Source organism: Mesoplodon bidens (assembly GCF_964165515.1).
Source record: "Mesoplodon bidens genome assembly, chromosome: 2".
NCBI lineage: Eukaryota > Metazoa > Chordata > Mammalia > Artiodactyla > Ziphiidae > Mesoplodon > Mesoplodon bidens.
This window is the reverse complement of record NC_138177.1, coordinates 11,800,795-11,825,197: the sequence shown is the minus strand read 5'-3', so window position 1 is coordinate 11,825,197 and position 24,403 is coordinate 11,800,795. Positions and strand designations below refer to the sequence as shown.

The 24,403-nt window shown below is 35.3% G+C and overlaps 1 protein-coding gene across 3 annotated transcripts in view; it reads right to left on the bottom strand.

Moving 5' to 3' along the window:
• Positions 1–15,309: 15,309 nt before the first annotated feature.
• Positions 15,310–24,403, bottom strand: part of BRINP3 (BMP/retinoic acid inducible neural specific 3) — a gene marked incomplete at its 5' end in the record, with an annotated part of 413,577 nt that continues 404,483 nt past the window's right edge. For all 3 annotated transcript variants that reach the window (XM_081223561.1, XM_081223562.1, XM_081223563.1), the window contains one exon: positions 15,310–16,469. In XM_081223561.1, coding sequence (XP_081079687.1) covers positions 15,353–16,469 — 1,117 coding nt within the window. In that variant the 3' untranslated portion in view covers positions 15,310–15,352. The remainder of the gene's footprint in view (positions 16,470–24,403) is intronic.

Sequence of the window (24,403 nt, the reverse complement as noted above, 5' to 3'; positions counted from 1 at the left end):
CATAACCTAAATTTATGATTTTTAAGACACACTGGTGATTTTAAGAAGTTTTACCAATTTTATAAAAGTCTTGGTCTGTTCTGACTATTATAACAAAAATATCACAGACTGCATAGCTTAAATAACAAACATTTATTTCTCGCAGATCTGGAGACTGGAAAGTCCAAGATCAAAGCACAGGCAATTTCAGTCTGATGAGAGTCTGCATACTTGTGCACAGAAGACTGTCTTCTCCCTGTTTCATCACATGGTAGAAGGTGTGAGGGAGCCCTTTGGGGCCTCTTTTATCAGGGCACTAATCCCATTCATGAGGGCTCCACCCTCAAGACCTAATCACCTCCCAAAGGGCACACCTCCAAATACCATCACTTGGTGGATTGGGTTTCAACAAAAGAATTTGGTGGAACACAAGCATTCAGTCAATAACAATAAAAAGCTGCTAGTTTTGGAAAACTAAAAGAAAAATAAAATAATACTCCCATATTAATGCTACGTATTAGGAGTAACTTGTTCCAGAAATGTTAACATAGAAAACAAATATTGAAAACAGGAAATAGCCTGATCAGGGCATGCATGCCTCAGGATGGTATTGGAGAACTATAGATGAATCATGACCTTGGACTCTCCTTTCTTTAGAATCTATGTAGGCAACTTTACTTTTGTTGAGATATTCTTCCTTTGTAAATGGCAATTTGATTGAAAATGTCATAGCCATCTTTTACATTGATCTATTTTCAAAGTTTTTTTAATTAACATTTCTGAATAGACAGGTAAATCTCTTATGTGCTGATTTTAACAATTCATCTTTTGGAAAGGTAGCATGTCTCTAAATTTTAGGTATACTTTTCTGTAACCTCTGTATTCAACATGACTAACATACATTTTCAGGAATTTAATTTACTGTAGAAAGTGAGTTAACCTAATAAATCATTCATTGTATTTTCTTTCTATTCAATCTCACCCTTCAGTCATCATGGGACAATAGACATTATGATTTTAGCAACTGCTGTATTAGGAAACTAAATTGTGGCTTTGTTATAGCAAGTTGCAAATATATCTGATTGTGTATAGGAACTTTTGCCAGGGGAAAGTGGCATTAATTTTTAAATCCTTCTGAACAATGAGTATATCATTGTCTTCAGCAATGTTTAAAGTATTTTTTACTCTTCTAAAATCAAAGTGTTTGGATCAAAGGTGAAAATTAAACTTTCAAGCAATGATAAACACATATATTTCTTGTTACCAGCACATGCATTTGCATTACTAAATTATACGTCATTTGCTTTACCTGGAATGTCCTCTCAAACCCTCTTAATTTATTAAGATCCTACTCTTATTTCAAGGCTCAGCTAGGAGCCATCATCACCATCAATATTTTCCAACCACTTTCACCCAAATAGAGCTCTATTATTTGAATCATTTTGCACATGAGGTCATAAAAATTTTAAAGTTGAAAAAGAACTTAAAGCACAAGTAGACATAACTTTATATGGGAGAAATCCAGGTCCCAGAGGAGTTAAGTGGCTTCCCCACTGCAACAAAATGCTTAGCGTACACACACACAAAATTAGAGTTCCTGGCTGCAATTTATTATTAAAATAGTAGTTTTTATATTGTATATTTGTGTTTTTCGGGGTCCATGAAAATCAGTCAGGTGCTGCCGAAGAGGTCAGTGGTGTTGTTGAATGACCAAGGCTTAGTTTCCCACATGATACTTCAAACTGATTTCAAACTAGAGTGCAAGGATCATTTTAATTTGTATTGTTTACATGACTTTCAGTTAGAAGAAATGGTCTTATTGTTAAAAAATAAACTACTACATTGAAATTTTGCTCTTTTCCATGTACTTTTTCCTTTGTGTTGCTGTCTATCTATCATTTATATATCCGTTCATCCATCCATCTATCTGTATGAGTAGATAAGAAACAATGTATATTTCCCGTCACATGATTTTAATGTTACTGTCTTCAAAGGGAATGACAGACAATGCCTTATATCATCTCCCACCTACCCAGTTGATTCACAACTGCCTAGAATAAACTGTGTATTCAGTATAATTTCTGATATTGATGATAATGAGAGTAATGAAATCAGCTGAAGTTGAAACAGTATGTAAATTTTATATGTATCAACATTTGACATAACTGACATCAACATTAATTAATGAAATTAATGATTCATTAAGTGAAATCAAATATCAGAGAAACATGTCTTATAAAGCAGAGTACAATAAGCATATGCTCAACTCTATTAAAGGCAGTTTAAGATCACCTTAATAAATAACATTCTATCTAGGGTACCTATTCAGCTTTAAATTATAACTCGAGAACTTAAACATAACAATAATGAAAAATTAACTCTGTGGGTATTGAAATAACAGAGTCAAATTTATAAGGTGGCCTTTTGAAAATGTGTGCATGTAACTTTGTCATCTGTCTATAATGAAGGGACTAAAACTTACAATAGCTGATATAAAATTTCTATTTCTATCTCACATAATATTGAAGGAATACATAGTTAGCCCAGCAATAATGGGTAGCTGTTTCATTTCTCATTACATGGCTTTTATCTTTGGATCCATGGCTCTTCCAGGTCCTAACATAATTTTTGTATCCCAGCAAGTAAGGAAGGGATAAATGTACAAAAAACTGTTCAACCATGTTTCTATTAAGAAAATGCAAGGTCAGCTTCAGGGATGTGCCACCGAGGCAGATTCCAAGGACCCCAGACTTAGAAGAGCCTCATGCTTGAGTTAATGCTCTATTGTCATTATCTTGAAATTATTAATTTTTTAAAAGGCCCCTGCATTTTCACTTTTGTACTGAACCCTGAAAATTTGTAGCTGTCCTTGTTAGATTGACCCAGATTGACATTACTTTTCATCTCTTATTTGCCAGAATTTGGTCATATGATCACAACTAGTCCCAAGAAATGCTAAGGAGTGTACTATCTTGCTGGCAGCCAATGCCTACTAAAACTCAGGAGCTCTAATATTAAAAGAAGAAAAGAATATTGTTGCAAATGGCATTATTTCATTCTTTTATATGATTGTGTAATATTCCATTGTATATATATTTACCACATCATCTTTATCCATTTATCTGTTGATGGACACTTAGGTTGCTTCCATGTCCTGGCTATTGTAAATAAGTGCTGAAATGAACATTGGGGTCCACATGTCTTTTTGAATTAGAGCTTTTGTCTTTTCTGGCTAGATTATCATACTAAGTGAAGTAAGAGAAATATTATATGATATCACTTATATGTGGAATCTAAAAAATAGTACAAATGAACTTATTTACCAAGCAGAAACAGACTCACAGACATAGAAAACAAACTATGGTTACCAAAGGGGAAGGAGGGGAGAGGTAAATTGGGAGTATGGAATTAACAGGTACACACTACTATATATATGAAATAGATAAACCACAAGCATTTACTGTATAGCACAATATCTTGTAATAAACTATAGTGGAAAAGAAGCAAAAAAGAATATAAACATACACATATATATGTATAACCGAATCACTGCTGTACACCTGAAACTAATACAATATTGTAAATCAACTATAATTTAAAAAGGAAAGGATGAATATTACTTATATCTAGTGAATTCAACCACACTGTCTGCATTTTCCTTTTCCATTCCCAGGACATAGCAATAGGACAGGCACATGGTTGGTGCTTGGCATTTTGTTGTTGTTGTTGAATAAATGAACATGTGGATCAATAACTGAATCAACAGAACAGAAACAAACAAACCTTTCAATTTTAGGTAAATGCATGCATGCCATCAAGGCCATTAAGAAAATGAGACTGGTCCAATCTAATAGTATTAATATATCAGGTAAACATTTCCAAAGATTTGAAAATACTTCCAAAATTTTGGCTCATGATAAGCAAAAGTAGATAAGTAGTAGTCCTGTGGAGTTCTAGTTTTATAAGTATAAATCATATTTGATCAAACCATATGTTACAGAGGTTTAAAACCTCATGTTCTCTAATCACTCAGTATGTTCTATCACACAGGGAAAAAGAAGTCTTAATTCAGACACATTTGGATGTCCTAACTTCCTCTTTGTAACCACCTTAACTAAGAGAAATATGTTTTTTAAAAAGAGGGTTAACATGACCTAGTGGCTGCTGTTTTGGACAGTATAGCATTTGGCTGGCAAGTAGGAGATAGTAGAAAAATACCTTTATATTTTACATGTGAAGACCCATTAGAGGATTAATAAAGCACAGAGATGGTTTTATATAAAGAAACGAATTTTTTAAAAAATTTTAAATCAACTTGCTCTTGACAAAATAAAAAGTAAATATAAATAAATAAATAAGAAGGTTAGGACAATTGCTATGTGATGCTAGGTACCCAAATGTAGGGTGATGCTCATAAAAATCACTTAAACACAAAAATTACAGCAATATAAGGTCAATATAGAGCAAAAGAATCTTATGTGCCAAAATAATTGCTATGTTTTATATGCTATTACAATAGCATAAGGTAGCTAACGGTCATTTTGATAACTTAGTGTACTTGTACATGAAACTTAGAGAAAGTTTCATCAAAGAATTACAGCAAAATTGCAAAATTACAGTGAGGAAATAAGCGGAGTGTAAAGTTTGCATTTCATATAAAAAAACTAGTTCCTGCTAAGTTACTGAATAAATGAAGAATTTCTATAAATTTTTGTAGACTGTAAATTTTGTTCCCACTACTATAAAAATACATTAGAGTAGTTAAATATTCAATCAGAGGATGCACTGGAGAAAATGTAATGCATGGGATGTGTTACTATATTAAAATGAAAGCTGAACAAAAAATTTTAAAAGTCCTAAGACAGAATGAATCAAAAAAGAGATACCTCTGTTTCTCTCTTATGTAATGTGTAGGATCTGCTTAAAGAACTCATTTCAGGAATAGTTAGTGGCTCTGTCATCCTTGAAACATGATTTTCCAGGCAGCTCCATTCATGGTCACTCACAAGCAAGGAGGAAAATAAGAATGCGCTCAGGTCAAGTTTCTTTTAAGCAGTTGGGAGGGAGTTGTCAATATGATTTCCATTCACATTTCGTTGGTGAGAATTTAGACACATAGCCATGCTTACTTACAAGTGAGGGCAAGAAATATAATCTAGCTGGGAAGCTTTGTTCCTAGGGGAAAGGAGAAGATAAATTTGAAGGAATAAACAAATATTGTAACAATACTTCCTAGGATACATTATCTAATTTTTGAGAGTTTTGTTTGAAAATGATTTACACTTGTGAAATTTCTAGTAATACACTGAATGTCCTATAGGATTATGATTTCTGAAACAGCTTTTATTTAGAGCAGGTTTAAATTTGCAGGGAAATTACAAAGATAGAGCAGTGCTCCACTCTCAGTTTCCCCTATTACTAACATTTTATATTAGTATGGTACCTTTATTATAATTTTAAAGTATTATATTAATAACTTTATTATTAACTGAAGTCTTTACTCAGCTTTCTTTAGTTTTTAGCCTAGTGACTTTCATTCATTGCTGGTTCATAAGAAATAGTTGACTTTTTAATATTTACCTTGTATCCTTGCTCTGTTAGTTGATAGGGCCTAGCAACAAGGACAACTCTGTGACAATGGCCATACCTAGTGCCCAGATTTTGATTTCTAATGTCATTCTCCAATAGAAGGAACCAGAGCCCTTTGAAGAAATGGCTGATTCTAGGACCAGGATAGGAAGTATACATGAGCTGGAATCATCTCATGGAGACAGTGAGTAAGGAGGTGCTCAAAAGCAAACAAAAATCCCCAAAACCATTATGATGAGAATACATCAAAGGGACATAGGAGTCAACTTAAAGAGTCTCAATAGCAAAAGCTGGAAAATTTGAGCATAAACTAAGTTGTCACAGGTTGTAACCCAAAGTATAAAATAAACATCGATGATTCCATACTGATACAAATAAATGGAGAAGAGACATAGCTCCCATGCAGAATTTCAATTAATTTTTGTAGCCCCTTTGCTCTCAAGGAGGTAAAACATAACTACTTACATCTTAAGTGTGGGGGTAAACACAGTGACTTCCTTCCAAAGAATACAATATGGAAAGTGGAAAAAATAAGGTTACAGAACAGAATTCTGAAAAACACTACTTCAGCTAGGTCATTTAGGCCAACATCAACAGCTATAATTCATGTGGAGAGAATGTACCCTTTATATGACATGGTAAATGGCACTCTGCAGTCTTTTCCCAAAAACACAGAGCCCCAATATAATCACAATAAGAATGTGTGTTCAACTGTTGTTGGATGGAGTATTCTATCAGTGTTGATTAGAACAACTTGATTGATATGTCTAGAGATAGAATTGTTTGATGTTTATCCTATTTGTTGTTTTCTAACCTTCCTGGATCTGTAGTTTTGTGTCCATCATTGATTTTGGTGAGTTCTTTGCTATTACTACTTCAAATAATTTTTTGTTCTTTCTTCTGTTATTCTGATTATCTCTCTTAAAGCATTTTAAATTGTTTCATAGTTATACTAGTTTGATAGGGCTGCCATAATAAAGAACCACAGACTAGGTGGCTTAAAGAATAGAAATGTAGTTTCTTATAATTCTGGAGGCTAGAAGTCTGAAATCAAGGTGACCACAGCATTGGTTCCTTCTGAGGCTTCTCTCCTTGGCTAGTAAGTGGCAGTCTTTTCCCACGTCTTCACATGGTTTTCACTCTGTATCTGTGTCCTAATCTTTCCTTATAAGGACACCAGTCATATTGTATCAGATCCCACCCTCATGATTCTCATTTTATTGTAATTTAATTACCTCTTTAAAGTTCCTGTCTCCAAATACAGTCACTTCTGAGGTACTGGTGGTTTTGGGGTACCCAATTCAGCCCATAACAACAGTTCTTGGATATTCTGTTGTGCTGTTGTTTTCATTCTTTTCCTCTTTGATTTCTAGTTAGGGAAATTTTTATTGACCTAACTTTAAGCACATGGATTCTTTGATTTTTTTTTTCAACTGGGTACAATCTACTAATAAACTTATCAATGGCATTTCTCATTTCTGTCAGGGTGTTTTTGTTTTCAACCATTTCCCCTTGATACTTTATTAGAATGTTTTTCTCTCTGCTTATATTACTAATATGTTTTTGCAGGCTGTCTACATTTTCCATTAGAAGCTTTAACGTATTCATTATCGTTATTTTAAATTCCAGTCAGAAAATTCTAATATCTCTTTTTTTTCTCTCTTTGGCACGCCTTGCAATTTTTTGTTGAAATGTAGACATGTTGTATTGGGTAATAGACACTGAGGTGAATATGCCTTAGTGAAAACTGGCAATGTCAACCTGCTGGTTGGGCTGTTTAATGTTTGCTGGAGCTGTAGACGTCAGAGCCTTCAAATTCCTCTATTTCCCTTGTTTTTGTCTCCCCTTTTCACTTTGTTCCCTTAGTATTTCCTCTCAGAAAGAGTCTGCAACTTGCAGCTATTTCAGCTTGATCCACTGTTATTATATTGGAGCCCTGTTGATGTGATGGTAAGTATGGGAGAAAGAGCGGAAGTATTCTATAATTTTTTTTTTTTTTTTGGCTGCGTTGGGTCTTCGTTGCGGTGCGCAGGCTTCTCATTGCCGTGGCTTCTCTCGTTGCAGAGCACAGGCTCTAGGCGCGCGGGCTTCAGTAGCTGTGGCACTCGGCCTTTGTTGCTCCACAGCATGTGGGATCTTCACAGACCAGGGCTCAAACTTGTGTCCCCTGCAGTGGCAGGTGGATTCTTAACCACTGTGCAACCAGGGAAGTCTCCTCTAATCTTTTGATTAAACGTTAGTCTTTTAGTGGATCTCTGGCTCTGGTTGTGAACAAGTGTTTTTCTTTAGTGGTATAGCTTTCTTGCCACCACTTACACAAGAAAAGATGTCTACTGGGGACTAGAATAAGCAGAATCCTCTTCCATCAGATGGGATATGCTCTGGTAAAAGCTTTTCACCTGGAGAAAGCTCTGGGCATATTTCACGATGACTTCTCTTCCCCATTCTCTGTCAGACGTGGGTGTTTATCCTTTTTGATCTTCACTATGAGGACCAGTTGGGGTTCCAAAAGGTAAAATTTACAAAAATGGAAGGCAAGCTAAGAATGCCCCCAGGAGATTCTTAACATTGTGCTGGACTAAACTCAGCTTCCAGTAATTCATCAAAATTACTATTTAGATCTTCCCACCGGTTTGATTCCAGCAGCTTCTGTTCCAGATAAGAATATCTTGGCTTTTATTCTCTAGATGCACTTGTTTCTCCAGATATGAGGGTTGAGGTTTGTTCTGCAAACACAGTTCTCTAATAGATTCAATGAAAGTCACTTATTTTAAGTTAGATCCATTTTTTTCTTACTCTGTGGAGAGAAGTGATGACTTCCAAGCTCTTTATATGTTAACATGAATCTGGAAGTCAAATTATGAGGTTTTATTTTATATACTTAATGCATTATTATTTTACTGCATATTATTTTCCTATGAGTTTAACATAAAATTTAATTATGATCATATTTGATTGAGAGGATATTGCATGATTTAATTTTTAAGAGTTTAGAAGACTCCATCAGCTTTCTGTATGAAATTAGATGGTTAGTACAGCTAATGTTAAATTATATAAAGTAAACAGAATAGAAGCAAAGCATAGAAAATAAAATTTATGAATTATGGTCAAATTTTATTTGTATAATTCCACTAACCCTCTCATTACAGATACAAAAGTAAAAGAGTAAAGGCCCCTTCAACCCAACCCTTTCTGTTCTGTTTTATTTATTTTTTTACCATACTGAGACACTAAAGAGCAGAGATAAGATTAAAAATTCTTTGCTCAACACCTAACACAGTCTCTGACATATATTAGCAAATATTTATATGATAAATCAATAAGTGATTTAATAAATACTGATAACAATGAAATGAATCAGATGCAAAAAAATAGTAAGCAGTAAACTGGAAAGTGTATGATCATCAAGGCCTTGACACTCTATATTTACCTAAATTAATTTTAAATAATTCAATTAAATTTTGAATAAAAAGTACATGTTAGAATTTCTAAGTTAACAGCAAGTGAGTATTTTATCACTTTAAACTAAATATAGGCTATTAAAATTTGTAAAAATCCTTCTAGGTAAAAACATCACAGATGGTAATGTGGTAAGCTAGATAGTAGAAACGTGTGTTTTTTTCCCCTTATTTCTCTCTTTTTTTTTAACCAGTCCAATATTGATTAATAACAACAAAAATAACAAAACATTATTTGAATTCCTTTAGTGGGGCATCACTCTACAATTCCCTTCTTGCTATTATTTTGCCTTATATGTTTTAATTTCCTGGTGAAACTGAATTTATTTGTGATTAGTATACCTGATTTAGATTTTTGCTATTTCAAAAGAAAATAACAGTTACATATAATGCAAATTGATGAGAATACTTTTGTTAGAAAGAGGCATTTATTAAACCGTGAATTTAGTATAGGAGATAAGAGCCTACCTGGTAAAGTTGTTTTGTGGAGACAGAAAACATAAAAATGATGTATTTTATTAATTATCTTATTATTTATTAGAATTTTTCTGGCCAAATTAAACAAGACAATCTAACACACTAGAGTGTAGAGTTCCTTAACTCAAGAAGATCATAGCAGAATTTTCATAAGTATTATTGAAACAAGACATTTAACACACTCAATACTTCCTTATACCTAATAAGTAAAACTCCTTTTAAGTATTTTAATTTATTTCACGCATTTTACAACTATAATTTGCATTTAAAAGATTTAATATAATATTTTTTCATTAGTTTTAATGTTTAGAAGTTTTCTTTTAAAGAAAGGTATGCTTTTATATTTATTGAAGCTGTGTATAATTATTATATAAATATTATAGAGCCTGAAAAGCCAGAAAATTATTTGGCATGGCTAAATTTTATTTTAAAAAGTACATAAGTGTTATTATGTTTTTTAAAAATATTGATGCTGCCAGCCTTTTACCTTAGTAGCCTCAAAGTGGAGGAGGGCTGTCCACTACAGGAAATAGCATATAGCAACCACTTACTTTAAAAGATTTATAAAGTAGTGCTTAATAATAACACAACTGTTCCATGGGCTTCCCTGGTGGTGGTGCAGTGGTTAAGAATCTGCCTGCCAATGCAGGGGACATGGGTTCAAGCCCTGGGCTGGGAAGATCCCACAAGCTGTGAAGCAAAGAAGCCTGTGCACCACAACTACTGAGCCTGCGCTCTAAAGCCCATGAGCCACAACTACTGAAGTCCGCATGCCACAGCTACTGAAGCCCATGCACCTAGAGCCTATGCTCCACAACAAGAGAAGCCACTGTAATGAGAAGCCTGTGTACCACAATGAAGAGTAGCCCCCACTCACTGTGGCTAGAGAAAGCCTGTACGCAGCAACAAAGACCCAATGCAGCCAAAAATAAATAAATAAATAATTTAAAAAAATAACACAACTGTTCCAGTAACTGTGGTTTTCCACCAAAAATACTTTATTTAAAACATTAAATATATTACCTTTCTTGTATGAAACGCAAGGGAATAAATTTCTTGGGAAAGTTATTTCATTTCCCATCTTCTTCCCTTTTAGGTTGGGTAGTATGGGTGGCTCTTTAAGAGAAGGACATATAAGTTTATATTTAAAATGAATGTTTAACTTATCAATTTTTATTAAATATTAAAAGATGAAGTGTCTCAGATGAATGATACTGAGATGTAGCAGTGGAAACAGCCATACGTTGCTGATATAATGACCAGTGAATACTATTGAAAGGATTGAATGATGATGTTCAAATTTAGAAGAAAAATGAGGGTTATCACTCATATAGTGTTAAATTTTAGCTGTGATGATTTCAAATTTACTATAATTTAAAGAATGCAGAAGCCAAAACCATCTTGAGAAAGAAAAAGCTGGAGGTATCACACTCCCTGATTTTAAACTATACTACAAAGCTAAAGTAATCAAAATAGTATGATACTCCCACAAAATCAGACACATAGATCAATGAAACAGAACAGAGAGCTCAGAAATGAGCTCACACTTATATGGTCAATTTATGACAAAGAAGGCAAGACTATACAATGGGGAAAAGACAACCTCTTCAATAGATGGTGTTGGGGAAACTGGACAACTACCTGCAGAAGAATCACTGGACTACTTTTTCACATCATATACAAAAATAAACTCAAAATGGATTAAAGACTTAAATGTAAGGCCTGAAACCATAAAAATTCTAGAAGAAGACATAGGCAATACAGTCTTTGACATTAGTCTTAGCAATATTTTTTTTGGATATGTCTCTTCTGGCAAAGGAAAAAAAAATGTGACTATATCAAACTAAAAAGCTTTTGCAGAGTGAAGGAAACTATAAACAAGACAGAAAAAGGTAACCTAATGAATGGGAGAAGATATCTGCAAATGATATACAGTTGACCATTGAAAAACATGAGTTTAAACTCTATGGGTCCACATGGATTTTTTTCATTTTTTTAATTAGATGTATGTATTCATAGAACATTTATGAACATTTAATGAGCCCAGTGGCCGCCAAAGGTTATCTAAGGACATGATGGCGTGAGGTGTGCCCATGTGCCAGAGTGGGGAAAGTCCCTCAGTCGGCCAGTGGGGGATTTTTCCGGTGCCCTATTTTGGAGTATTGAGTACTGGGGGCATGTTTGCGGCGGGGTTAGCATATAACTTGGTGGGATTAGGCGGCTATTGGACGTTCAGCCCACGGGGCACCTTTTGTTGCTCATGGCTAACTTCCTGCCTAACATCCATATCATGATAAGAGTCACAAAAAAAAGGGAGGCGGGAGGAAAATTACTTTTCTTCATTATTTAAATCAGAGAAGACCATCAGCTATTTCAGCATTTTTTTTTCTTTTTTTGAGCTGACAGTGATCATTTGAATACTGATTTAACTTGCTAAAAATCAACTTGAGGTTTCAGGAACAGGCAGGCAAATCAAACTTATGATAATCATCAAAATAGCTAGAGGAATAAGAGATGTTCCTGGAAAATCATATACTCAATAAATTGTGAATTTTCAGAATTTCAAGTTTCATTGAATTTATTAAGTTCAATTAACCCCTAATTTAGAGACCTACATTAGAAATATCAAAAAAGAAATCAAATGCCCTTTTAAAATATGATTCTACATATATATATTTCAACTTTTGTTCGAAATAACATTTTGAGTAAAGTTATTTTTATTAAAAATCCTCAAATTCCTAAAGCAATAATGAGCAAAAATGTTTGCATATAGGCAAATTGAGGAAAAATGAAATGTTCACAGACTGCATTTTTTCCCATATGTTGGCAAACGAATGCTGAATTAAACTAGATTATATTGTCTATTGCTTGTTGGACACTACTGGTTAACATATGAGAAATAAAAATACAAAAAGATGTTGATCCCTTACCCTTTAAATCTGTACAGGACTTTAGAATTTGGTTAGTAGGTTTATTTATATTGTATTAATGTTATCTTACACCTGGCATTCAGAGAAAGACATTCTTATTATTTTCCACTTTCAGGGGAAAAGCAGACTCAGAGATACAAAGGACTCACTGACTGACACTGTTACCAAGACAGTTAGAATGAAGATGATTTGATCCTATCCAGTTGGACTTTTGTGCCAACACACGCCAGGCACAAGAAGTCTCAGGATAGACCCGTAGTCATGTACTTACCTGTGGCTGTAGGAGCTTCTCTCTCATAAGCCAGTCAGGGCAGAGCAAGCTGAGCAATAAAAGAAGTAGCATTGCTGACATTTTCCTTAAGTTCCAGGGAATGACTGCTCTTCGGAATCCACTGGTGACCACACCATGTTGCTCAGGTGGTTTCTGGGATCAGTGGTTCTGGACATCTGGGCCTCCAAGATGCTTCTGGAAAAAGTTTTAGTGGCAATTCTGACTTTTACAGCAAATGTCTTTTAAAATGTATGATCTATATTCCATAAGCTTGGTCATTTTGTGGGTGATTGATTTTGGATGATATATTCTGGTTTATTTAATTACTCCGGTGTACTATGAAGGTATGTGTTTTATAATGATTTAGACCTCAATTTCATAAGACATTCTTGTTTCACCATAAACCTTTGCATGTAATGAGATTAAATACAGAAATAGGATGGTTCATTTAAAACTCAGTGGCACAGTGAAAAGAAGACAGATTCATTGCAGAAAAGTTTGTGTTGGAATCCTGGTCTTTTAACTTGGTTTGTGTTCTTGGGGAATTTGACAAACCACTCTGAGCCTCTGTTTCTTTGTTTCTCTTCCACCAAGAACATGGGAATAATAATCTACCGCCTAGTGTTGTCAGAATTAAATGAAAAGAATATTTATTATGATATCAGAAAGATGGTGTTAAATAATCGTGTATATTTTCAACTGGATTACCTATAATAGCGAAAGTAAAAAAAAAAAAAAAAGCAGATGAATAAAGAAAGAAAAGCAGTTATCCAGATACTGGGTGGAAGAACTATGATGTACATATGGTAGATTGAATAAGTATTTGTTGTCTGAACTAACTTCTCTTAAAATGCTTTGGAATCTAAAACAAACAGCTTAAGGGACTTCCCTGGTGGCACAGTGGTTAAGAATCTGCCTGCCAGTGCAGGGGACACGGGTTCGAGCCTGATCTGGGAAGTTCCCACATGCCTCGGAGCAGCTAAGTCCGTGCACCACAACTACTGAGGCTGCGAGCCACAACTACTGAAGCCCGTGTGCCACAACTACTGAAGCCCGTGCGCCACAACTACTGAAGCCCGTGCACAACTACTGAGCCTGTGCTCTAGAGCCCGTGAGCCACAACTACTGAGCTGGCACGCCTGGAGCCTGTGCTCCGCAACGAGAGAAGCCACTGCAATGAGAAGCCTGCGCACCGCAACGAAGAGTAGCCCCCACTCGCCGCAGCTAGAGAATGCCCATGTGCAGCAACGAAGACCCAAAGCAGCCAAATATAAACAAATAAATAAATAAATTTTAAAATAAAATAAAATAAAACAAACAGCTTAAGAATCCAGAATGTGGCTGTGATGTTTTCATCATCAGTCTTACTCTTTTCATTCATGTCATAGGTTCCCTACTCTGTGCCTTGAGAAATGACTTCATGACCGCAACAGGAAAGCTGGGCTGGACAGTGCATTTGTTTACATTACAAGAAATGTTTATGAAATATTTAAACAAGAGGTGAGTAATAAATATCATAACCACACTTCACAGATACATCCATATATCTAAACAAAAATGCAATTTAAATTCACAGATAAAAAAGTATGAATTATATTATCTGATATTACACTATGGGTAATATGGGAATTTCAAACCAAAAATTTGGACTAAAACTGGTTTGTATTGAAAGAGTTTGCTTTTCAAAATATACTTTAGTAATACTAGTTTCTCTGAGAGGAAAGGAAATGTCTGTTTACACTTGAATTAGTTACTTGATCATTTATTTTACACCAACACATGACAATTTGTGAATTCTAGAAATGTTATCTTATTGACATTGGTACAGTGTTGGAATAACTGGGTTTTCAGCACTTGAAATGAAAATGATTGTGCAGAGTATGCTGATTGTTGGTTGTTAGAATGTAGAAAGAGAATGACAAAGCAAGTTGCTAAGGAAATTAAGGGTTTACTTTCTCCACGATAGGCTTATAACCACACTGACTTTTCTGTATGTTTGCCAAAATGTTCTGATATTTAGCTGCGAAATAAGTTTATCTGTTTATTTTAATAATGATGGTGTCTCTAGGAATGGTTTATAAGTACAGATAATAAAGCACTGCCATTATGCTGTTAACCATAAAAATACAACTGAATGCTAAGCATTCTATTTAGTTGAGTTTTCCCTACAGTCTGTTGAAAGGGACCTTCAAGTGTTTCAATTAAAAAATCTTGGGGAATTTTCCCCAGGTTCTAACAAGCTATATCAAAATAGAACTCATTTCATGGCAAAAAGGAATCCCACAGCACTTCTTTTTAATAACTGTTCAGCTACAAAATTTTATTGGTATCTTTTTATGTTCTCTCTAGAGGATGTAATGCACAAAAGCATTGCCACGGAACATATAAAATTACAAATGAAATTTATTGTAAAAAGTAGAATGTCTTCTAGACTGGTGTCAGTATTTATTTCATTCAGAAACCAAAACTGCAGTATAATATATTCATTGTCAGCAAGTTCATGTGTGTAAATTGCCATCCAATGTTATTGACTGATATAAGACAGATATTGAAAAGACAATTTAAATTTACTCTTCCAAACATAAACTGTTCCACAAAAGCACTGTAAAAACTCCTTCAAGATTTTGGGTTGTGCTTGACATTTATGGTTAACTACATAATTTGGTCGTGTCATAATCCACTGTGTTTGGCAATTTGGCATTAAACGCCTGCAGAGCAGATTGGATCCTCACCACCTCACTAGTAGACAGCTTGAGTCTATGACGAAGCAAGCAAGAGAAAAGATCTAGACGACGCTGACCGGGTGGGGAGAGTTTATTTACACGGTCTCTTATCTCTAGAAGTTGCAAAAGTGCTGAGTCCTGGGATCCCTGAGTATAGGGGTAGTCCAGCTGCAGAATCAGGTCCCGAATTGCTTCCGGGTCAAAGTGCATGCTGTAGCCAAACACTTGAATGTTATTGATTTTCATATAACCCAGGTTACGGGAAGGGTCGATGAACTCCAGGGGTTCGTAGTAAATGCTCTCGTTGCCGTTGGGGCCATTTGACTTGATGCGACTCCTCAGGTAGATGTGCACTGTCTCAAAAAATGTCTTCCACTTGTTCCCCAGAGTCAGCGACCAGTTGTAACACTGCAGGGGGAGGTCCAGCTTAGTCCGCTCCCAGTCGGGGAAGCTGTTTTCATCCACAGGCATAAACCAGCTCTCAGAGTGGCTGCCTCCGAAGGGATTGACGTAAACGGCCAACACCGGCTCCAGGGTGCTGTTTTTAGTTAAGCAAATCTGTAAAGAGAGACCCAGGATCATGTGGACCAGGCTCGACTTGTACTTGTTGCTCTTCAAGGTGAGGAGCATCCGCTTCCGCCAGGAGGGGTCGAACCAGCTGTTGAGGCGCATGTCGTTGCTGATGAAGATGGCATGGACCTCTAGTCGCCTGTCCGTTTTCTGCAACAGGTACTTCATCTCGAGATCTTGCAGGTCGGTCTCGAAGCCGATGTAATGATCGGTGGACTCGGCGACCTCGGGCTTGCAGAGCCCCTGGCTGAGCATGTAGCCCGTGTTGCAGGCGCCGCAGCGGGTGCGGTTGTCAGGGGCGCAGGTGAGGCAGGCGGATGCGTCGCCCACCGTGCAGGGCAGGAAGGCCGTGCAGACCACCTGGTCGTTGGGACACGTGCACGAGTGCGTCTCTTCTGAAAAGCTGCCCAGGAGTCCATTCTCATTGCAGTAGAGAAAAGACTGGATGCGAGTGAGCCAGTAGGTTGAGGTTCTAAGAATAGAAAACAAAAGGAATCTGTATAAATACAAAGGTGTTTGTGTTTGTGTGTCCTGCAATCAAGTTACCTTAGGTTTGAAAGCTTCACTATCACGTTCTTAGGTCCTTCCCAGTTATTTAACTGTGATAATAAAACAAAAAACACTGGGCTTCCCTAGTGGCGCAGTGGTTGAGAGTCCGCCTGCCGATGCAGGGGACATGGGTTCGTGCCCTGGTCTGGGAAGATCCCACATGCCGCAGAGCGGCTGGGCCTGTGAGCCATGGCCGCTGAGCCTGCACGTCCGGAGCCTGTGCTCCGCAACGGGAGAGGCCACAACAGTGAGAAGCCCGCGTACCGCAAAAAAAAAAAAACCCAAAAAACCCCCACCATAATTGAAAATATATATACACATATAATATTCATATATTTAAGTATTATGTATATTTAAATTATGTATATATTTTTTCGTTCATTATCGTACAAGATTAACGATGGATACACTTGATTTGAACTGGAAAACTACATGAAATACCTTCTGAAGACATTGCATGGCATCTCCCTAGTGTACCTGGAAGCTGACTGTGACTATAATTGGGTTGGTTGTAGGTTTGAAATGATATCCAATAACGGGGAATAAAAATGGTTTTATCACCAAATATCTAGCGTAGAATTAGAGTGTATGAATGACGATTGTTCATTCATTCACTCTTAGTTTCACAGAGCACTAATGCTGCAGGAAGCCTAAATAGAAAGTGAAATAAAAATGAGAGAAAAACAAGAAACTTTAAATTGTCAATCAATGGATTTAAATCCTAGGGCTTCATCAACATTGAAAGAACAAGTACCCACTGAGAGGGAAAATATTATTAAAACATGTTTGATTTTTATCCTTATGGTCTGCTCAAGAAAATTGTTGAAAATATCTCATTAAAACTAACTACAAGTTCTCTTAATAAGGGTTAAGTGTGTTAGTTGAATGTGTTTGATTTGGATCATTAACATTATTTATATCCAGAAATCAGGCTACATGATGCAAATTTACGATCTTACTTTTCCTGTTTTCCCACATTATTCAAACTCTTTTAGTGTGTTTAAAATCTCAGTAAAATAATGAAGGAAAAGCATGTGGCCGTGTAATCAGATAATTCTTTGTTTTTATCTTGCTGCTTTCTCATAGTAGCTGCATGATCGTGGAAAAGTTGAATGGCCTAAGTTAGTGATATCTTCCATATTGAGTTCTTGTGAGAAATAGGCTCAGACTGGATGCATGTGTTTAGACAATTGTATAGAGCATGTGTCACAGTAGACACTAAAAATTGTATCTCTTTTTGGTATTCTTAAGCCTTTCCAGTGTTCATTATTCAGTACATATGAGGTTTTTCTACAAATTGTATATATTGTACTCAATCCTTTAGACTTATTACAGTGCTGCCATTTTAAAGAATTTGTATATGCTGGTAAAATACAGGTATTTATCTGTGTAAATAATCAATAAAAACAATTTTTTATCACAGAACAATATATGAGCTATATATTCATTTTTGTATATTCATTTTTGGTCTCTGCTCATTCCCCTTTGCAATATAACACTTTTTTAAAAAAAATAAGCTCCTCCCTGTTTTTCCAAATAAATTAAATAACTCCTTAATTCCCTCTCATAACATTTACTTTTTATTCATAGTGCCTTTTTCCACTAAAAATGTTATATTGTATACTTACTTGTTTATATTCCATTTATCCCATTAAATATAATATTCAGCTTGCCAGAATCATATATGCTTTGCTTATAGCTTTATATCCCATGCCTAGCAGAATGCCTCTCATACTTAATATTAGATCAAAGGCATAGACGAATTAAAGGAACATTTGCTCAATAAGCATATTTTTAAGTGAAATTTAAAGCCCTAAACTGCATATTTAATACAGTTGTAAAGACCTAACTCCCAAGTTGTAGGAAGTGGAGTTTCACAACACACACTTTGACATTTGAACACAATTAAATCTATATAAAAATCTTAGTAAACATATATTTTAAAAAACCTTTCTTTTCCAGATTCCCTAAATGGAACTGTTTTCTATAGACCCAGAATAAAAGGTAAAACCAAATCAAACCCAACCAAAACATGAAACATTTTCCTCTTAATTATTTCTTACACTGAAAAACACTGACTGGGAAACTACACCTATAAAATTCATTTCTAAGTTTCTCAAGATACTTTAAAAATAAGTTCTCAGGAAAACTCTCCCAGGAGGATGCCAGAAGTTGTGAAATAGGAATGATTGGCACTTTGTGAGCCATACCTCTCTATATGAGTATCTCTCCCCCTCTCCTCTGGTTCCTTGTTTTCTTGCTGCAGAATAGATATGCAAAAAGTTTTCCTTTTTTGGGTTGAGGAAAGAGCCTGATCCATTATTTCTGTACTCAGTCTCAGAATATAGAAATTATTGCTGACTTGTTCTTTCTGCAGTTACTGATATATTTATTTCATCAATATGCTCTCAATAAATTAATCTCTCTCCCTCTTGCCTTCTTTCTCTCTCTCCTTCTTTCTCCTTCTCCTTCCTCCCTCCCTCCTTTCTTCCCATTTTTCTTTCTTTCTTCCTTCCTTCTTTTCCTTTCTTGCTTGCTTGCCTGCTTGCTTTTTCTTTCTCTTCTCTCTCCCTTTCTCTCCTTTCTCTCTTTCTGTAGTTCTATTTATATCTATCTACTATAAAGCATATAAAATATATATGCTATCAGATTGAAAATAATATTTTCTTCCTTGGAACCAAAGCATATATTCCCTGAGTCAATTCATCTCTCACTGTAAGCTCTCATCATGTTTCCAAATCGTAAGGACAAACAAAAATGAAATAATAGGCCTAAGGCTGAAGGCAGAGCTCACAAAACTAGGGCACCATAGAAAGACTCATTTGGACACTTTAGAAAAGCAATGGCTTTTCTAGCTTTCAGTCTTTTCCAATCCTTTTCACGTCCCTGCAGATGCATTACTGAAGGAATGTGTCCCAGCTTCGTGGGTTTCAGCTTGTCATGTATGAATATTGATAACTTGGTGTGCTGTCAAAGCTCCTGTTCCCTGAGACAGAAGAGCTAACACGTGGCTTTTCTTCCTTGCTGCTTCTTGTCCTTCCCCCCATTACCTACCTTTTGACTGTTTTAGTGCATTTCACAAGTAGGGAATAGATTTGCGATAATTAGTCTTTACTCCTTGTAAAATCTTGGTGAAGGCAGTGGTCAAAAATAGAAAACAAAGCAAATTTCAGTACTGTACATGGATTATTCACTTACCCAAAAGATCACTTTTTTTTCCCCTGACAAAGTAAAATTCAACTGTATTTCTTTTTAAATCTAAACTTTTTTTTTTGAAGAGAAATGTCTTCAACATTAAAACTAGGTGGTAGCAAGTAGTTTTTTAAAACTCTTTCCTTCTATACCTAAGTATTAAAACAAAGTAATGCTACATTTTCTATTCTCATATATAACTTTTATTCACATAAACTATTTAGGATCTACTAGGGCTAGGATAGAGGATGCAATGTTGAAAGATGAACTCCTGGCAGGCAGGTAGGTTTGTTTCTTTCTATCAAACATGTGGGCTTGTTCCTGACATCTACTTAATAACACTTCAATTAATATTTACTAAACAAAGGAAGTAGGAAAGGAAGGAAAAAGGAGGGAGAGAAGGAGTAAGGAGGGAGAGAAAGAAATTAAAGTGAAGGAACTACACAGATTATAGAAGAACAGAAGAAAGAAACTAGGGGAAGACAGTATTAAAGCAATTGACTTGAGAATGACAATGATATGGAACAATTCAAGGGATATAGGAACTCCTCTTCCATCAGGAAGTAAGTGTGCACTTGAAAATAATTTCTAAAAAAGCTTTAAGATGATAGTGTTACAGAAAGGAAAATACCTTCCAGAGTTAAGTTAAACTTTTGGAAAAATATAATTAGCTAAAAAGCCGATAGCCTGTTTTTATTTGAAAAATCAGGTAGCAAACTAAGTTGAGAAGGTTAGACATACATTAAGTCAGTTGTCTGTTTAATCTGTAATATTCTCTATGTAAAATCTCTACAGGACACATGTTATGTGAGTGTCAAAAGAGCACTAGACTGGGAGAATGAACACTGGATTTCTAGGTCAGACTTCACCTGGTGACCTGGGACAAGTCACTTAGCCTCTTTAACTTTGAGTGAAAGTTTTAGAATTCAAAGAAACATTGGTTCAGATTTTGATTCTGCATGACCCTGGGGAATGTGTACAGCTTTCTGAACCTCAATGGCTCACCCTGAGTTCACCTGTTGATCTGTTGTCAGGATGAAGTGATGTAACAAATCCCATCCCAGATGGCACTTGCCATCTGGTTCTACAGGATTAAGTCACTAGCCACTGCAGCTGCTGTCCTTCAACACCCTCCGAAAGGAGTTCAAGGTGGAGATCGGGAATGAGGCACTCTGTGCTCTGGGAAAAACTGGCAGGACAGGCGTTCAGATAGTTAGATACTTTCAGGAGAAGAATTTATGAGCCCAATTCTTGTATCTCCTCATATCTAGAAAAGCACTAAAATCCTTCATGGTGACGTCTGCTCCTCGTGACCAGCAGACAGCATCTGCCACAATGTGTGCTTGACTGTGTGTACCCTCCTTCACTAAAATCATATAGAACACTGACCTTCCCCCCATCTCTTCAGAGCCGTTTCTCAGAGCCATCTGAAATGCTGTCTCCCAGGCTATAGTCCTCATTTTGCCCCCAATAAAACTTAATTCACAGCTCTCAGATTGTGCATTTTTTTCAGTCGGCAATGTTAAATGGGATTGGCAAAACAGATTCCTGGACCCCACCCCAGACATACTATAAGAACCCCTAGGAGGAGAGCTCAGGAAGCTCTTTTAAAATATGCAGTCCCACAGAAAAAAACAGTCTTGGCAAAGCAAAGAGCATTGCACTAAGAGAACTATATTTGCAAAGGACTTGAGGTAGGAAAGGTTTTGTTCTAAGGAACTAAATGAGAGCCAGTACAGCTGGAGTGAAGAGAATATCAGTGCAGTATTAGACTGTGCAGTAAGTAGTGGCCAGATCAGGCAGGGTATTGTTTAGGTTTTAAATTTATTCTACATGCAGTAAAGAGTGGTAAAGAGATTTAGCCAGAAGTCGATTGTATTAAATTTAGCAACCATCTTTCTCCTTGTATTATACCAGTAGTATTTTAAATATCAGGTAAAGCTGATGTACTTTTAATAAAATGTTTTTTTCAGGGCTAAAATAAAATAAAATAATAAATAAAATAAGCAGTCCTGGAGAAATGTTTTGTACACAGAAGCTGTAAGTTTCCTATGTATGAAAATTAACAACCAAAACAACTATTAGGGGCTCTTTAAATACCAGTTAGCTCTCAAGCTGTAAGAATATGTCCCGAAGAAGGTAGGGAAAAGTTAAAATTTCTGTAGAGAAGAGGGCAGCAGCAGATGGCTTTGAATTACCATGCATTTGGGGCCTTGTGGCCACCGTGTATGCTGAATTTGCAAACCCTGCAATAGAAATTTTTGGCATACACATACACAGAAGAATAAACCAAACACTAAAACCTACTTTAATAAATTCTACTGTGTTACAGTATTAATAATTAACTATTTAGTGAATTTCTCTCATATCATGGGCCAGCCACTTTGTACTTGTTATTTTTAATTCTTCACAGTAACTTGTAAAACTTAAACCCATTCTAAAATTTGAAAAATACTGAGGCTCAGAGTTTCAATGACTTCCTCAGTTATATATCTATTAAGTATTACAATGAAGACAGACTCAGAGAAGCAAGTCTATTTTTTTTTATAATGTGTGTTGAATAGTGAGGAAAAATGCTTAACAAATGACTTTAGGAAAAATGTATTTCCATGCTGGACAGCATCAAAGATAAAATAACTTTTAATTATTAAATAAAATTAGGCACTTGAGTGACAGCCCACTATATTGGCTTCAATCCACTTTTGGGAGCTAAACTATCAACTTTGAATATTGTTTCCCTTAACTCATATGGAAAATGGGAATAAAATATAGCTTGTTGTAAGAATTAAAGCACAATTGCTGGAAAAGCCCTTAAAGAGTGCCTATGCACAGAATAAATGGTAAATAAATGGAAATGCTTATTCTTATGATCACTGTTATTACTATTGTGATCTTTTAAAGAAATAGCATCATATGTACTTTCTTTATTACAAATGCTATTTTCTTCCAGGAAATGGAAATTTTCATTTTATCTTCAACAATTTGTGTATTACACGCATAATCTTACTCTTTATCTCTGCATTTCACTTTTATCAAATAGACCTAGTTATTGATAACACGACCAAGACTGTATCACATCCCAAGAAAAAGAATATCATTGTCAAAGGTCCCTTGGTTATGAGTCTCCCAAGGAAGTGTATGTATGTATATGTATCACATGTGTATATAGATACACATCTATAAACCTATAGATGCATACATACATACACATTTTATTTTTATAAACTTGAGTTCAAGTATCTACTAAAACTTTTGGCTTGCAGGAAGACAATGAAAAAGTGAGTGAAGCAGTTGAAGATGTAGGTCATATTTTAAAGATAATATTAGCCGAGGTAACATTCATTAAGGTTTTCTCATGTGCACAGTCTTTTTACAGGCATTATTTCATTTAATTCTCCCAATTCTCAGTACTCCTTGAAGTAAGGACCCTTGTTATCCCAATCAATATTTAAGTACATGAGTTGTAAAAAGCCTAGATAATTAGAATTTATAGAAGGTCAAATAGCTGGTAAGTGGTAGAACTGAAAGTGCATCCTGGTTTTTATTACTCCCAACAATTTGGGGGGTATGACACCAAAAGCACAAACGATAAGAGCAAAAAAGTAATAAGTGGAACTCCATCAAACCAAAAAGCTTCAGTCCAACTAATCTGTAATTCATTTGGTTGAATGCTGTACACAGAAAAATCTGCTTACTTCTTAGAGAGCTACTGAAACATTCTGTCCACAGCTGTGCTGCATTTAATGCTGTAGTTCAAGAAAAATCAATAGATATGTCTTCCCTCTACTTATAAAATATGAAAAGAAAAAGTCAACATTCAGGGTATGAAATGTGAGGCACATGAAGAACACAATTACTTTACTGGACATAAAGGGAATATATCACTAAAAAAAGAGTCCACATCTAATTTTCCTCCAAAGATTACCAAAAATCAAAATATTTTGCCCACTAAATCACATTAGATGTTAAGTTAAAAAGACTTGAAAAGTATTTATTATGTGCAAGTTCAGTCTATTAAGTATTATAATTGAGGAAATATTGACACAAATGCAATTACTCTGCAAATATGAGTAAATCAGTTCTCTCCTATGTGCTTTTATAACATCCTGATTTTCACCCACCATAGTATTCATTATACCAAGTCATTATTACCCAATCATCTGTATCCCTCATTACATTATACATGCTGTGAGGGAAAAGATATATTTGTTTACTTCACCATTTTATTATCATAACATACCTAAATCAGTTTACAGTGTTCATACTTAAGTTTTCCTATTACAACCTTTTGAACCTATTAGTCTTAAAATATGTGTATGATGAATCCAAATCTGCAAATCTAAACAATATAAATAGAATATTTTAAAATAAAATTTATGAAAAGACCATTTTATCTTTCACAGATCTGTTACATCTCTGACCCTAATATTTCAAGCTAAATATAAATTTGACATGAATGAATAAATTAATGAACAAAAAAGAGAAACTAAAGAAGCAAATTCAAGGCTAAATTGTTAATTCCTTGGTTGTATTTATTATTTTTAGTATTCATATGATTTTCTTGATATCCAGTGAGTGATAAACATTTTCAAAAATTGTCTTATTTACATAATTTCTGTTTTTCTTTAAAGCATATTTCATGACCAATTTCTCATCAATTTAGAA